This window comes from Leucoraja erinacea, chromosome 5 (assembly GCF_028641065.1).
Source record: "Leucoraja erinacea ecotype New England chromosome 5, Leri_hhj_1, whole genome shotgun sequence".
Lineage (NCBI taxonomy): Eukaryota > Metazoa > Chordata > Chondrichthyes > Rajiformes > Rajidae > Leucoraja > Leucoraja erinaceus.
In genome coordinates this window covers 7,655,519-7,673,556 of record NC_073381.1, presented here as the reverse complement: position 1 = coordinate 7,673,556, position 18,038 = coordinate 7,655,519, and the positions used below count along the sequence as shown (strand labels likewise).

Genomic DNA, 18,038 nt, shown 5'->3' with positions numbered 1-18,038 from the left:
GAGAAATGGGCAACTGCTGTCTCCGTTTGAGACTTCAGACTTATCTAGTTCCCAGGACTGCATTTCCATTGATTCCACGACCTTTCATCGCACACAAGGCTTGGAAAGAAATTTCTGCCAGCATTTTTCTTCAGTTTAGTCGGGTTTAATACAGAGATACAGTAGATCAGCTATGATTGAATGGAGGAATAGACTTGATGGGCCGAATGGCCTATCACTTGTGAACTTACAAAACAGGCCCTTCAGCCCATCAAGTCCACAATGGCCGTTTACACCATTTCTTTGTTATCCCACTTTCTCATCCACTCCCCACACACTCAGGGCCAATTCTCCTTCAAACCCGCACGTCTTTGGAACACGGGAGGAAGCCCGTGCGGTCACAGGGTGAACGAGCAAACTCCACACAGACAGGGGCGCAAGCATGAAGAAGGGTTTCAGCCCGAAACGTTGCCTATTTCCTTCGCTCCATAGATGCTGCTGCACCCCGCTGAGTTTCTCCAGCATTTTTGTGTACCTTCCACACAGACAGGACCTGAGGTCGGGATCAAACCCGGATCTCCGGTGCTGTGAGGCAGCAGCTCTACCAGCTGCGCCACTGCGCTGCCCTGAAGTTAATTGTTGAGTTCCCACGTTGAATAACTGTGTGCTTTCCAGTCGGCAACTCCACTGGCGTTTTGAAATCTCTCTCGTTGCTTTGCCATTTGTGCTCGGTGAGCTGTGCAAACTGCTGTCAGCAGTGGAAACAGATTGTCTCATGAAGAAATCGTGATTGTTTTTGTACTGATGATAGCCTGGGTATCCTCTCAGGCTTTTACAGCCCTCAGCTGCTCCCTTGCTATGAACATTAAAAGGAGTTTGACAGGAATATTACTCGTTACGTTTTTTTTAACATTACTTTCCCTTGACTGACTGACGCCAGCATTTCATTTTCCATTCAGAACTAGGATTCAACTGTGTTTTATTTTTTAACACTCTCTTTCTCTCTCTCTCTCTCTCTCTCTCTCCCTCTCTCTTAAAAACGTAACCTCTCTTCCTCCCCGCTCTCTCCCCCTCTCCCTCTCCCTCTCCCTCCTTCTCCCCCTCTCTCCCTCTCTCCCTCTCTCCCTCTCTCCCTCTCTGCCTCACCCTCCTTCTCTACCTCCCCGCTCTCTCCCTCCTCTCACTCTCACTCACTCTCTTACCTCCTGCTCTACCTCCCCGCTCTCTCCCTCTCCTCTCCCTCTCCCTCCCCCCTCCCCCTCTCCCCCCCTCCCCCCTCGCTCCCTCTCCCTCTCTCCCCCTCTCCTCTCTCTCTCTCTCCTTCTCTCCTCCTCTCCTCTCCCTCCCTCTCTCCCTCTCTCCCTCTACCTCTCTCCCTCTCCATCTCTCTCTCCCTCTCCCCCTTTCCCCTCTCTCACTTTCCCACTTCCTCCTCTCCACTCCCCCCTCTACCCCTCTCTCTCTCTCTCTCTCACATTTCTTGCAGAAATCCAAAATATCAACCTATGAGAAGATGTGGGCCTTCATGAGCAGCCGACAACACACGGCTCTGGTCAAAAATAACGAGGAGGGGATCCAGCGGGTTTTAACCACAGATTACGCCTTGCTGATGGAGTCGACCACCATCGAGTTTGTCACCCAGAGGAACTGCAACTTGACACAGATCGGCGGACTCATAGATTCCAAGGCATACGGAGTCGGCACTCCTATGGGTATGTAGCAGAGCCAATGCACACATCATGCAAATGAATCAGGGGCACAATAAAACGGAAAGTGGCCGTTGCGAGCTATTTGCGCACACATTACTGATCACGAGTCTCTTAATGCTGTAATATCTCAAGCCATTCTCTTTTCGTGGGAAACCGTTACAATGATAAATCTCGCTGTTCATTTTGCACAGGATAAACATATTATTTAACCTCTTGACTAATGAATTTTCTCTGCATCACTATGCCCTCTGTTGTCTAATATATGCAAAAAATGTTTTTTTTTGTGGTTATAAATCCAGATGATGTATGTGTCGGTATATGGGAAGCACAAAATGCATCCAAAGTTGTCACCATTAATAATTATTTTGATCCTGACCAAAATACCCACCAGAATGTTTAACATCAATTTTATAATCGAGTGCTAAATTATTCATTAGTTTATGAAATAGGACGATGTGTATGATTTACATGTGTTAAGAAGGCCAATATATTATGGTTTGCATTTGACAAATAGGCCAATGTTTACAACTGAATCTAGTGTATGATTTCTATTATTAATGGAACTGGCGCGGAAATTATCATTGAGAGTCAAGAGTCAAGAGTGTTGTATTGTCATAATGTCCCAGAGAGAACAATGGAATTCTCACTGGCTGCAGCACAACAGAATGTGTAATCATAGTCCCAAAATGCTGGAGTTACTCAGCGAGACAGGCATCATCTGGAGAGAAGGAATGGTTGACTTTTCGGGTTGAGACCCTTCTTCAACCAAAGTACTATGTAAACAATATCATAAACGAGAAAAAAATTGTTAGGTGTGTGTGTGTATATACACATACTCACATATATCTGAATATATACACACCCACGCACACATATGTGCACAAACAAAAAAAACTATATTAGTGCAATAATAACAATAATAGCCTATGGAGTGAAGGAATAGGTGATGTTTCGGGTCGAGACCCTTCTTCAGTCTGAAGAAGGGTCTAGGGTCTAAACCCGAAACGTCGCCTATTTCCTTCTCTCCGTAGTTGCTGCCTCACACACTGAGTTTCTCCAGCATTTTTGTCTACCTTCGATTTTTCCAGCATCTGCAATTCTTTCTTAAACAATAATAGTCGATGTAGTTCAGAGCTTCTTTGGAGGTTGTGGTGTTTAAATGCCTAATGGCTGTAGGGAAGAAGCTGTTCCTGAACCTGGACGTTGCAGTCTTCAGGCTCCTGTACCGTTATAATTACTTACAATAGGCACTCATAAAATGCCAGTTTTGCCACATTTAATAAATCACATTTGGAGGATGGATCTCAGCTTAAGTAATACATATACTAGTAGGATTTTTGCCCCTTACTGTTCTTTTTGCATTTGAAGCTTATTCTGTCCACAGCAGAGGGCAGAATAAAGTTATTTGGCAATATCAAGAGACAAGAGTGTTTAATTGTCATATGTATCAAAAATGTACCTCCATCTAAGACCTCAAGAAATTGCAGAGAATTATGGACACAGCCCAGACCGTCACACAAACCAAACTCCCTTCCATTGACTCCATCTACACCACGCTGCCTTGGCAAGGCCAGTAGCATAATCAAGGACAAGTCGTACACTTGAAACTCCCTATTCTCCCCTCTCCCATCCGGCAAGAGGTGCAGAAGTGTGAAAACGCACACCTCCAGATTCAGGGGCAGTTTCTCTCCAGCTGCTATTGTCGTTTCTTGTCACCTGTGTCAGCAGGTACAGTGAAAAGCTTTTGTTGCCTGCTAACCAGTCGGCAGAAAGACAATACATGAATGCAATCAAGCCATTTAGAGGATATAGGTTTAAGATGAGAAGGGAAAGATTTAATAGGGACTTGAGGTACAACCTTTTCACAGAGAGGGGTGGGTATATATAGAACGAGCTGACAGAGGAGGTATTTGAGGCAGGAACTATAATATCATTTCACAGACACTAGAGCCAATGATGTTTTGTTGAGTTTAGAAATACAGCGCGGATTACAGGCCCTTCGGCCGACCTGGTCCACATGGACCAGTGATCCCCGCACATTAACACTATCCTACACCCACTAGGGACAATTTTTACATTTACCAAGATGATTAACGTACAAACCTGTACGCCTTTGGAGTGTGGGAGATCTTGGAAAAAACCCAGGCCGGTCACGGGGAGAACGTGCAAACTCCGTACAGACAGCACCCGTAGTCGGGATCGAACCCGGGAGTCCGGCGCGGCATTCGCTGTCAGGCAGCAACTCCACCGCTGCACCACCGTGACCGTCACCTATTTGTTCTGAGGTACAACGATAGCAAAGGTGGGATATGGGTCAAATGCAGGCAGATGGTTCGAACGCAGATGGGGTATCATCTACGGCAAGATGGGCTGAAGGGCCTATTTCCTTGCTCTATGATTCTAGTTATGAGTTTTCAGAACTCTCTTGCTCAAAGGACAGTGCAAGTGGACATGGACGAAGCGCAGGCAGGTGGGACTAGTGTCGCTGTGACATTGTTGGCCAGTGTGGGCAAGTTGGGCTGAGGGGCCTATGTTCACAATGTGTCACTCTGTCACTCTATGTAGGTTTTTGATCATCTAATGTTTTAAAGGTTACCCAGGACAGGCCAGGAATGTGTTCATTTCATTCAACGATAGGGCATACGTGAGGTGTCAACAACCCACTCCTATTCCTAGTTCACATGTTCATACACTCAAACCAAAATGTAGTGTCGTCATTAAGTTCAAGTGATGGTTTTAGCAGAGTGCTGTACCTGCGTGATACAGTGGGCTGCACGGTGGCGCAGCGGTAGAGTTGCTGCCTCACAGTGCCAGAGGCCCGTGTTAAATCCTGACTACTAGTGCTGTCTGAACGGAGCTTGTACGTTCTCCCCGTGACCTGCGTAGGTTTTCTCCAGGAGCTCTGGCTTCTTCCCACACTCCAAAGATGTGCAGGTTTGTCAGTAAAATTGGCTTCGGTAAAATTGAAAAATCATCCCCTAGTATGTAGGATGGTGCTAGTGTACCAGGAACGCTCGGCGCAGACACGATGGGCCGAAGGGCCTGTTTCCGAGCTGGCTCTCTAAAGTCTACAATTTAGCTTTTACTCATCTCTCAGGCTCTCTCAAACCTGCTGTGTATTTCCGGCATTTTCAGTTTACGTTTTATATTTTTCAGCATTTGCAATATTTGCGTTTGTTCTGACTGTCACGTCTGGTTTTTATTGGGAAACCTCAACCTTCACGAGCTTACCGCGTTTCCCGAGTACCTGCCGTTAGCGTTACGAGCCGCTAAGAGACGTCCCGAGCTCCGACGTACCCGCTACGTTCATTCTACGTACTTACCACGAGTTTGATTTGTTTTTAAACTCGGGAGAGCTCTTGAATTACCTCGTACAGTGAGACTGGCCCCTAAAGGTACGTCCTTTTATTCTGAGGCTGTGGCCTCTGGTCCAAGATCTCCCACTAGTGGAAACAATGTCTGAATGGCATTGTCTAGACTCCTCCAGCATTGCAAAACAACAGATAAAAATCAATGCAAGACTTCAAAACTGGAATCCACAGGTCACCACGACCAAGTGAGACAGATGTTTTCTCAAACTTGCATCAAATTCCTTTCAACAAACATCTTCATGGGGAACAAGCTTCAAATTAAATGAAGCAGAGGCCTCGGAGTAGAGATGAAAGGAAGAGACTTTCTCTGGTGTATTCTGGATAAAATATAAATGTGGAGGGAGACATGCCAAATTTCATTGCAGATGCACTCAGACAGTGGGAACAGCGCAATTCAAATATTTAAACCCAAAATCGGCGCAGTGGCTGATCAAAACTTTTCCTGAACATTTTTACTTCATAGTTGTCTCAGGAAGAATGCTTGTTTAGCTTTAAGCCCCTGTCCCACGGTGCGAGTTCACCCAAGAGCTCTCCCGAGTTTAAAAAAAAAATCAAACTCGTGGTAATTCATCATGAGTATTTATTTACTCTTGGAAATTTTTCACACTGTTGAAAAAACTTCATGAGTTTCCGCATTTCCCGAATACCTGCGGTGAGCATTACGAGCCGCTACGAGACATCCACAAGCTCCGACATGCCTGCTACGTACACTCTACGTACTTTTTTAAAAACTCGGGAGAGCTCTTGTGTAAATTCGCATCGTGGGACAGGGCCTTTAGTTTAGTTTACTTTAGTTTAGAGATACAGCGCGGAAACAGGCCCTTTCGGCCCACCGGGTTTGCTCCGACCAGCGATCCTCGCACATTTAAACTTTGGTAGAGCACAGTGGTAGAGTTGCTGCCTTACAGTGCCTGAGACCCGGGTTCGATCCTGACGACGGGTGCTGCCTGTGCAGAGTTTGTACGCTCCCCCCGTGGCCTGTGTGGGTTTTCTCCGAGATCGTCAGCTTCCTCCCACGCTCCAAAGACGTACAGGTTTTGTAGGTTAATTGGTTTGGTATAAATGTAAAATTATCCCCAGTGTGTGTAGGATAGTGTTAATATAACCATATAACCATATAACAATTACAGCACGGAAACAGGCCATCTCGACCCTTCTAGTCCGTGCCGAACACATAATCTCCCCTAGTCCCATATACCTGCGCTCAGACCATAACCTTCCATTCCCTTCCCGTCCATATAACTATCCAATTTATTTTTAATAATGTGCGTGGATCGCTGGTTGGTGCAGACGCAGTGGGCCAAAGGGCCTGTTTCTATGCTGTATCATTAAAGTAAGCTAAACTAAACATTAGACTTTAGCCTAATTAACCTACAAGCCCGTACATCTTTGGAGTGGGGGAGGAAACGGGAGCTCCTGGTGAAAATCCACGCATTCACAGGAAGAACGTACAAACTCCGTATGTTCCCCCATGGTCAGGATCGAACCCGTGTCTCTAGCGCTGTGAGGCAGCAGCTCTACCGTTGTGCTACCGCGCCATCGCAAATGGGAAGTCGAGTCACTTGCATGCCCATGACCAGCTTTCCAAAATATACATCTGTGTAGGAAGGAACTGCAGATGCTGGTTTACACCGAAGATAGACACAAAATGCTGGAGTAACTCAGCACGCTTGGCAGCATCTCTGGAGAAAAGGGATAGGTGACGTATTGGGTCGAGACCCTTCTTCAGACTGAAGAACATTGTGTTTAGTCTGAAGAAGTGTCTCGACCATAAATGTCACCAATTCCTTTTTCTGCAGAGATGCTGCCTGACCCGTTGAGTTACTCCAGCTTTTTGTGTTTATCCCAAAATATTGCTCTGTGCTAAAGCAAGATGTTCTCAGAGCCTTGTTGATGAATTCCCAGTCCATGTTTGATTAAAATGAAGAAGGAGCGGCGGGGATGGCATTGACAGTCTGGCTGTCACTCATCCGTAGTGACCCAGAATAAGTTACTGAAGAGGAGCATCACCTCACACACTATCCATTCATTGTCCACCTGTCTGCATCGATGTTAGGAGACCCTGTTGCAGCTATATACAATGTTGGTGAGGTCACATTTGCAGTATTGTGTTCAGTTCTGGGCACCATGTTGCTGGAAAGATATTCCTGGGGAGGTTCCTGGGGTGTAGGTCACTCCCGGGTCCATCCCTCTCGGCACTTCATGGACAGGTCAGGGGGCGGTTCCCAGCTGCGAAGATAAGAGCAGGGATTTTTGGAGCGAGACCAGTCTTGAGTCTCTCACTGAAGCAGCGAGTAGTGTGCTGTGCTCATTAAAGCCTCTGCAGAATTTGCCTGGCTCCTCGCCTTCATTCCAGGCTCTCTCACCCACCCACCACAATGTTGTCAAGTTGGAAAGCGTACAGAGATGATTTACGAGGATACAATACAATACAATACAATACAAATTTATTATCATTTGAGCCCCAGTGAGACTCAAACGAAATGTTGTTTCCACAGCCATACAAACAAAGACACTGTCTTACAGACATACACATAATTAAATTCACACAAACATCCATCACAGTGGACCCACTGTGATGGAAGGCAAGTCTTTTCTCTCCCCTGTTCTCCGTGTCTCTCCCGATGTCCAAGCCCCAGGCGGGCGATGATGAGTCCCACGGCCATTTTAGGCCGTGCCGGGCGATTTACGGCCCCGCTCCCGGTCTAAAAGTCACAATGTTGGAGAGCCCCGGCGGGAATTCCCTGTCCATGTCCCACGGCCATCAAGAAGCCGCGCCGGGTGATGATGGCATCGACCCCGCTCCGGGTCGTCACTCAACCCCGCGACCGGGCTGGAGAAATCGCGTTGCGGGAGCTCCGGGAAGCGGTCTCTCTCTCTCCGGACCCGCAAGCTCCCGATGTCACAGTCCACCGGACCTGCGGCTGTGTTGCTGGAGCCTCCGAGCTCCAGGAGTCGAGTCGCAGCAGCGAGTCACCGCCGCTCTCCCCGCTCCGAGGCCGGCCACCCCCACGATGTTGAGTAGTCCGCAGATCCGCAGATCCGCAGTCTCCCGAGCCCCCGGGTCGTTCAGGTTGGAGGCCGCTCCACGGCGCTAGGCCCCAACGACAGCCGAGACCCGACAGGGAAAAGTCGGGTCTCCCGGACAGGGAAGAGATTTAAGCAGTTTCCCCCCCCCCCCCCCCACATTTACACATTTAAAAATACTATTAAAAAACACCAACACTACATTTAACTAGACAAAAAATAAAAAAAAAAGACAGACAGGCTGTAGGGGCCGCTGCAACGGGTGAGTCGCGCCGCCAACGATGTTGCCAGACTCAAGGGTCTGAGCTATAGGGAGAGGTTGAGTGAGCTAGGACTCTATGACTCTACTCCCTGGAGCACAGGAGGATGGAGTGCGATCTTATAGAGGTGTGTAAAATCTTGAGAGGAATAGATAGGTTGGATGCACAGAGTCTCTTGCCCAGAGTAGAGGAATGGAGAACCAGAGGCCGTTGGTTTAAGGTGAGGAGGAAAAGAATTTATAGGAATCTGAAGGGTAAAGGGCCTGTCCCACCAGCATGCGACTGCATGTGACAAGCGCAACCTAACGTGGTCGCTTGAGCCGTACGGCCTCGCGGGGCCGGTCCCACTTCGATCGCCGGAGCCGTATGGAGTTGTGCGGAGCTGGTCCCGACATCGCGCGGGGCTCCGAAAAACTGACCGTGTTCAAAAATTCCGCGCGGCAACGGCCTGCCGGCCCGCAGCCGCCTCGATGCTGTACGTCACACGCGATATTTCCCGCGGACTTCGCTTGAACTTCATGTCACTCACTCGACCCCCACGCGGCCCCTGCTTCTGGTTTGGTCACGCTTACCGCATGCAGGCGCATGCTGGTGGGACCGGCCCTTTAGGTCACGCTTGCCGCATGCAGGTCGCATGCCCGTGGGACAGGCCCTTTACTTTTACATTGAAAGGGTGGTAGGTGTATGGAATGAGCTGCCAGAGGAGGCAGTTGAGGCAGGCACTATTGCAGCTTTTAAGAAGGTACATGGATAGCACAGGTTTTGAAAGATATGGGCCAAACGCAGGCAGTGGGACTAGTGTTGGCCATGTTGATCGGTGTGGGCAAGCTGGGCTGGTGGGTTTGTTTGTTTACACACTGTATCACTCTGGGACTCAATGATACCACCCCCTGCCAAGCACTGGCTGCCTGATCTGTGGCAATTTGTGTGTCTTACATTGACAACCTCGTCGGCCATAAAACTAGAGGCGGAACTGGTCATCCTTGACCCCCCCCCCCCTTGGAATGCCTGAGAGAAATAGAGATGCATTGCCACAAAGTGAGCTCACTACTACTTGCTGGCGTGACTGTTAAAGATAGAGGCAGTTCCTAACTAAAAGACAATGTGTCGGCTGTCAGACACTGTGAATCACCGTTGATTAATTCTTTCATGCTACAAGCACGTCAAAAGGCAGAAGGTCTGACAACTGACCCCACTGATAAATGCTCTCATATTATCTTGCAATGCTACAAATCCTTCACTGTATTAGAAAAATAAAAAAGTAATCCTGCATTGTTTAACCCAGCCAATTCAATTTGGTGATGCGACAAATATTATTCCATGAGACCTCTGCAACTTGCTCTGAGTCACACACCGCCGTCAGGAGCGGAGGGCCATGAATTATTCATCTTGTGCTCAGCATAAGAGACCATTCTTCAAGCTATAAATTTATCAGAAATGAGAATCCTGTATTATTTATAGGCTCTTGTTGGTGACCAAACACCAGGTCGAAGCTGCGATAGCATTTAACAACGTGGCGGTCACGGTGGCGCAGCGGCAGAGTTGCTGCCATGCAGCGAATACAGCGCCGGAGACCCCGGTTCAATCCTGACTACGGGTGCTGTCTGCACGGAGTTTGTACGTTCTCCCCGAGACCTGCGTGGGTTTTCGCCGAGATCTTCAGTTTCCTCCCACACTACAAAGCCGTACAGGTTTGTAGGTTAATTGGCTTGGTATAAATGTAAAAATCGTCCCTCGTGAGTGTAGGATAGTGTTAATGTGCGGGGGTCGATGGTCGGCGCGGACCCGGTGGGCCGAATGGATTGTATCCGCACCGTATCTCCAAACTAGGTGGAGCCTAAAATTGTATCAGCAGTAACGTGATCTCTGCAATCGCGATACGCGATGTCTATGGTCAAACGACTGCTGGAACAGTTCATACCATCACTCTGTCAGACGAGATCTGTGCACAATGCAGACAATGCGGCTCCGATTGTGCAGGAGTGATGATGACAAACCTGTCAGCATTCACCGTTTTTAAACGATGATACTGACAGTACCTATTGCACTGCACACACGCACACACACACACACACAGTTGAAGAATCACAATGGATATTGAAACTTACCGATTAGTTTAACTTTCATTCAGAGATACAGCATGGAGACAGGCCCTCTGGCTCACTGGCCAGCACTGACCAGCGATCCATAGAAACATAGACAATAGGTGCAGGAGTAGGCCATTCGGCCCTTCGAGCCAGCACCGCCATTCAATATGATCATGGCTGATCATCCAAAATCAGTACCCCGTTCCCGCTTTCTCCCCAAACCCCTTGATCCCCGCACACTAGCACTGTTTCAACACACACTAGGGACAATTTACATTTATACCAGGCTGATTAACCTGCAAACTTGTAGGGCTTTGGAGTGTGGGAGGAAACAGAAGATCTTGGAGATAAACCCACACAGGTCACGGGGAGAATGTACAAACTAACACTATCCTACACACCAGGGACAATTTAGCAATTTTATTACAAAAGCTAAATTAACCGACAAACCTGTAGGCCTTTGGAGTGTGGGAGGAAACCTGAGCACCCGGAGAAAACCCACGCAGGTCACGGGGAGAATGTGCAAACTCCGCACAGTCAGCACCAGTAGTCAGGATCGAACCCGTGTCCCTGGCGCTGTAAGGCAGCATCTCTACCGCTGCGCCACTGTGACAGGGAAAATGTTCCCCATATTGGGGGAGTCCAGAACCAGGGGTCACAGTTTAGGAATAAAGGGTAGGCCATTTAGGACCGAGATGAGGAAAAACGTTTTCACCCAGAGAGTTGTGAATCTGTGGAATTCTCTGCCACAGAAAGCAGTGGAGGCCAATTCACTGGATGTTTTCAAGAGAGAGTTAGATGTTGCTATTAGGGCTAACGGAATCAAGGGATATGGGGGAAATAGCAGGAACGGGGTACTGATTTTGGATGATTTGTCATAATCATATTGAATGATGGTGCCGGCTCGAAGGGCTGAATGGGCCTACTCCTGCATCTATTTTCTATGTTTCTATGACACCCCGGAGATGGTGAGTTGGATGTGGGGAGAGAGGACGCGCTGGTGGGAGGAGGAACCAAGAGGACAATGGGGGCGTGAAGCTGCCACTTCTGGAGTTTTCCAACCATTCTATAAAACCCTGTGGTTCAAACGCCAGTTTTTGTTTTCTCATATTGTTGTTGTGTTTAATGTTAGTGAATAGGTTCATGAGTTCTAGAAGCAGAAACTAAACTAAACTAAATCAGAATTAGGCCATTCAGCCCATCAAGTCTACTCCGCCCTTCAATCATGGCTCATCTATCTTTCCCTCTCTGCCCCATACCACGGGTTCACCACCGTCTGACTAAAGAAATTCCTCCTCATCTCCGAACAGGCCGAAGGATTTGTTTCCACGCTGTATCTCTAAACTAAACAAAACTAAACCTAACTAAAAAAATCAGGCCGGTCAACTGATGACCTCAGACAGAGTGGTTCCCTGATAGGCCAATTGTTGGCCTGTGTGGGCAAGTTGGGCCGAAGGGCCTGTTTCCATGCTGTATGTCTCAATGACAAATATTTGAAAGGAAGGAGACAAATCACTTAATTGTTGTATATAAACATATTTTGTCGTATAAATATATATTTTCCCTCAGAAAGACATTGATAATGTGGGGGGCAGGTCTGGGAACAGCACTATCAAAGCTCGTGGCCGCTAGAATTCTGCCAAAATATCTCTTTCATTTGAAAGCTTTTAGCAGAACTACTTGACATGAAGGACTCCCAATGTACGAAAGAGTGAACACATTCCTCATTGGCCCTGAAAACCTGCGTTTGCAAATCTTGTTAGGGACCATCGCGCTACAGTTCTTATTTTATCAAGTCCAAGGAGAAACTCTTGATTGAGTTCATGTGATTTATCGGCAGAGTTTTATTGCATCAATTACTGGATTATTTTTAACAAACAGCATTTATCTGATAATGGATGCACTTACACTTATACAGTCAGAGCAGGCTGAAGTGTTCTTAGTAAAATTGTACTAATGTTGCATTTTTAATGAAAATGCTGGCTGAATCCACAATCCTGATCCAATATAACACAAGGATAAAGTGCTCGGCCTCTCTCAAGAGGAAGGTTTTACTTTATCGTTGCCGCTTGCTTGTGCTTTGGGTTTAGTTTTACGTTTATTGTCATTTAGTTTAGTTTAGTTTAGGGGTCAAGGAAAGAACGTTCACATCGCAGCCCTGTTTCCACCAATCTTTCCACCAGCACGCCCAAGAAGCACAAGTCAGACACCATTGTGTGCAGTTGCCGAGAACTGTGTTCATCTCTGGCTGAACAACTTCTAATCTTGTGTGTGGACTCGATAAGAAGAAGAAGAAGTTTAGTTTCGAGATACAGCGCAGAAACAGACCCTTCAAAATTGTCCCTAGTGTGTGTAGGATATTGTTAATGTGCGGGGATCACACCAAACCAAGATCCCGGCACACTAACACTATCCAACACACACTAGGGACAATTTTACATTTATACCAAGCCAATTAACCAACAAACCTGTACGTCTTTGGAGTGTAGGAGGGAAACTGAAGATTTGGGAGAAAATCCACGCAGGTCACGGGGAGAATGTACAAACTCCGTACAGACAGCGCCCGTAGTCAGGATCGAACCCGGAGCTGTAAGGCAGCAACTTACCACTGCAAGGCAGCAACTCTACCGCTGCGCCATCGTGCCGACCCGTGCCTGTGCTTAGGGTTTAGGTTGATTATGGAATTCATTGCCACAGACGGCCGTGGAGGCCGTCAATGAATATTTTTAAGGCAGAGATTGACAAATCCTTGATTAGTTCGGGTGTCAGGGGTTATGTGGAGAGGGCAGAAGAAATGGGTTGAGTGAGAAAGCTAGATCAGCCACGATTACATGGCGGAGTAGACTTGATGGGCTGAATGGCCTAATTCTGCTCCAATAGCTTACGAAGTTGCGACTTATTGTCCCATGGACCAAGGTAGAGTGAAAAGTTTTGCATGCTATCCTATCAGATCAGAAAATACCATCCATAATTACAACCAAGATTCAAGATTCAAGATTCCATTTATTTGTCATTTGGACCCCTTGAGGTCCAAACGAAATGCCGTTTCTGCAGCCATACATTACAAACAAATAGACCCAAGACACAACATAATTTACATAAACATCCATCACATCGCTGTGATGGAAGGCCAAAAAAACTTATCTCTCCACTGCACTCCCCCCCCCCCCCCCCCCCCCCTCCGGTGTCAGAGTCAAAGTCAAAGCCCCCGGCTGGCGATGGCGATTGTCCCGTGGCCATTAAAGCCACGCCGGGTGATGCAAGGTCGCACACTGGGTTCTTGATGTTAGAGCCCCCAGCGTGCGCTCGCAGAGTCCCGCGGCCATTCCAAGCCGCGCGGGGCGGTGCTGTGAGGCCCCGCTCCAGGAGCTCTTCAACCCCGCAACTCGGGCGGGAGAAGTCGCCGTTGCGGGAGCCCTGAAAAGCGGTCTCCCTCCAGGGACCCGCGGGCTCCCGGTGCCGCCGTCCGCCAGACCCGTAGTTGCAGCCTCCGAATCGCCGGTGGTCGGGCCGCAGCAGCGCTCCACCACCGCTCCACCCGCTCCGGACTCGGCCAGCTCCGCGACGGGTAGGTGAGTAGTCGGCACCAGAGCCCCCGGTCTTCTTGTTGGAGGCCGCTCCACGTTGCAGCCCCAACGACAAAGACCTTTTCTTTGGCGGGTCTCCCGTGCAGGGAGAGATTTAAAAGTTACCCCATCCCTCCCGTGCAGAGAGACCCCCCACACACACACCCCCCAACAAAAAATAACAAAAACTACATAAAAACATAGACAAAAAATAATAAAAACGCAGACGGGCTGCAGAGGCCGCTGCTGACGAGAGTCGTGCCGCCTACCGTCTTTAACCAGGTCAAACTCAAGTTCAATAGGTACGGCAAAGGGAAGATACAGAGTGCAGAATATAGTTCTCAGCATTGTAGAGCAACAGTTCCATAGACAAAGCCCAATGGCCGCAATAGGGTGGAGGTGACTCGGACAGTCCCTTAGCTGATGTAGGATCATTCAGAAGTTTGATAACAGACTTGAAGAATATTTTTGTGACAAGGTTTTTTTTACATCCAGTGTGGTGGGGGGCATGGAATGCATTGTCAACGGTGGTGGTGCAGGTAGATATTACAGCGGCGTTTAAGAGGCTTCTAGATAGGTACACGTTAGTGCAGGGAATAGAGGGATACGGACCATGTGGTCATAGGGTCTGTTCCTGCGCTGTACTGTTCTATGTTTCATGTTCTAGGTACAGCACAGGAACTGGCCCTTCGGCCCACAATGTTTGTGCCAAATATGATGCCAAGTTAACCTGATCTCACCTGCCTGCTCATGATGCTCTTTTGCTTGGGAAGATGGAGTCGGGCATCATTTCTGAACCCCTGTAATGTTTAATGCTCAGGGGTCTTAGTCCCTTCCTGCACATGCCCATCGGTCTGCCCTGCTCCTCACCTGTGTTGACCTATAACCTTCCAGGCTTTGTCCTGCCCCTCCCCTCTTCCAACTTTTTCTCTCCTCTTTACAATTAGTCTGAAGAAGGTTCCCGACGCAAAGTGTCACCTATCCAGAGATGTTGCCTGACCTGCTGATTTACTCCAGCACTTTGTGCCCTATTGTGGTTTGGAAACATAGAAACATAGAAAATAGGTGCAGGAGTAGGCCATTCGGCCCTTCGATATGATCATGGCTGATCATCCAACTCAGTATCCTGTACCTGCCTTCTCTCCATACCCCCTGATCCCTTTAGCCACAGGGGCCACATCTAACTCCCTCTTAAATATAGCCAATGAACTGGCCTCAACTACCTTCTGTGACAGAGAATTCCAGAGATTCACCACTCTCTGTGTGAAAAATATTTTTCTCATCTCGGTCCTAAAAGATTTCCCCCTTATCCTTAAACTGTGACCCCTTGTTCTGGACTTTCCCCAACATCGCGAACAATCTTCCTGCATCTAGCCTGTCCAACCCCTTAAGAATGGTTTAACCAGCATCGGCAGTTCCTCCTTTCTTCTAATTTAAGAGGTGCCTTTTTGTTTCTTGTTTGTTTGGATAATTAGATGTTAAATTGCTTTTTATAGCTGTTGCTGACAAAATAATGATCCCTTTAATGGTGACTTTCTGCAGTGTTGTTCCGAGGGGAGGAAGATTCATTTGCAATCTTCTGTGATTCATTTCCTTTTTTGTTCAGAGTTTTTTTTTATGGATGTGTTTGAGCAAATTTGCTTTCAGATTGTTTCAATTCCAACAGCCATTTAGCTCTTTTTTTAAATATTCCATTGATGTTTTACACTTGCTGATTCTAATCCTCGTGTTGTCTTTGTCCAAGTTATAATGAAGAGGATCTTTTCTTTCATTATCAACTGGAAACATTTAGCTTTGGCGCAAACATTTTGCTGTTTGGATTGCCACCACTCATTCATCGATCCATCTGAATGGGCCTAGATATGGAGGGGCATTTCAACTGCGTCAGTTTGTGGATGTTGCCTGTAGTCACAGACAGGAGAGTCACAGTCATAAAGTGTGGAAACAGGCCCTTCGGCCCAACTTGCCCACACAGGCCAACATGTCCCCCATCTACACCAGTCCCACTTGCCTGCGTTTGGCCCATATCCCTGTCAGCCACATAGTCAGACAGAAGCCTACTCAGTTATTCTCGTTGGCACAACATATCCACTTGAGATAGACACAAAATGCAGCAGTAACTCATCGGGACAGGCAGCATATCTGGAGAGAAGGAATGGGTGACGTTTCGGGTCCAGACCCTTCTTTAGTCTGAAGAACGGTCTCGACCCGAAACGTCAGCCATTCCTCCTCTCCAGAGATGCTGCCTGCCCCACTGAGTTAGTCCAGCATTTTGTGTCTTTCTTCTGTACTGTTCTATGTTATATAAGATGGTGGTTCACCACTATCTTCGCAAGAACATTTGGGTATGGTAAATATAGTCTTTCTCGAAGGGCTACTGATATCTTTATATTTGTTACTGATATCTTTATCCTGTAAATTACTTTTTATTAATTGGAAGTATGTTTGTGATACCAGAAAAATGAAGACCAGGAAGTTTGCTTTGCAATGCCGACATTTGCTCCAATTTTACTAACTTTAGACTTTAGAGATACAGCGCAGAAACGGGGCCTTCAGTCCACTGAGATTGTGCCGACCTGCGATTACCCCGTACACTAACTATCCCAGACACTAGGTCACACGGAGAACATACACCATGTCACCCACGCGGTCATGGGGAGAACGTACAAACTCTGTACAGACAACACCCGTAGTCAGGTCTCTGGCGCTGTAAGGCAGCAACTTTACGCTGGTGGCAACAGAAATCTGATAATGGCCATCATTGACATGCCTTTAATGATAAACTGTAGATCAGTTATGACAGGCTGATTCCAGGAGATTTGAAGCTGCTATATTACTAATGGGCCGAGCTATTTGTTAAAGTTAGTTTAGTTATTTTAATTAGTTTAGTTATTTTATCGAAGCCAATTAATCTACAAATCTGAAGATAGCCACAAAAGTCTGAAAAAAGGGGCTTGACCCGAAACGTCATCCAATCCTTCTCTCCAGAGATGCTGCCTGGCCCGCTGAGTTACTCCAGCATTTTGTGTCTATCTTCTGTTTCAACCAGCATCTGCAGTTCCTTCTTCCACAACCTGTATGTCTTTGGAGTGTGGGAGGAAACTGGAACCCACGCAGGTCTTGGGGAGAACATAGAAACATAGAAAATAGGTGCAGGAGTAGGCCATTAGGCCCTTCGAGCCTGCACCGCCATTCAATATGATCATGGCTGATCATCCAACTCAGTATCCTGTCTTCTCTCCATACCCCCTGATCCCTTTAGCCACAAGGGCCACATCTAACTCAGTCTTAAATATAGCCAATGAACTGGCCTCAACTACTTTCTGTGGCAGAGAATTCCACAGATTCACCACTCTCTGTGTGAAAAAAGAAATTCTCATCCCGGTCCTATAAGACTTCCCCCTTATCCATAAACTGCGACCCCTTGTTCTGGACTTCCCCAACATCGGGAACAATCTTCCTGCATCTAGCCTGTCCAACCCCTTAAAATTTTTGTAAGTTTCTAAAAGATCCCTCCTCAATCTACTAAATTCCGGCGAGTACAAGCCTAGTCTATCCAGTCTTTCTTCATATGAAAGTCCTGACATCCCATGAATCGGTCTGGTGAACCTTCTCTGTACTCCCTCTATGGAAGAATGTCTTTCCTCAGATTAGGAGACCAAAACTGTACGCAATACTCCAGGTGTGGTCTCACCAAGGCCCTGTACAACTGCAGTAGAACCTCCCTGCTCCTATACTCAAATCCTTTTGCCAACATACCATTCGCTTTCTTCACTGCCTGCTGCACCTGCATGCCTACTTTCATAGATGCTGCTGCACCCGCTGAGTTTCTCCAGCAATTTTGTATACCTGCCTACTTTCAATGACTGGTGTACGTACAAACTCCGTGCAGACAGCTGTTAGGCAGCAGCCCCACTTCTGTGCCACCAAGCCACCCTTAATAATGCTACATTAACAATGGGCTGAGCTATTTGTTAGATTTGGGATGGATAAGATAGAATGCATAAACTCACAGTGGGAAATGTAATTAAAATTATGT

At 47.4% G+C, this 18,038-nt stretch overlaps 1 protein-coding gene across 2 annotated transcripts in view; it reads left to right on the top strand.

Moving 5' to 3' along the window:
• The window catches only part of LOC129696915 (glutamate receptor ionotropic, kainate 2), a 589,849-nt gene that overhangs the window by 554,180 nt on the left and 17,631 nt on the right, over nucleotides 1-18,038 (top strand). For both annotated transcript variants that reach the window (XM_055635016.1, XM_055635015.1), the window contains exon 14: nucleotides 1,466-1,691. In XM_055635016.1, coding sequence (XP_055490991.1) covers nucleotides 1,466-1,691 — 226 coding nt within the window. The remainder of the gene's footprint in view (nucleotides 1-1,465; nucleotides 1,692-18,038) is intronic.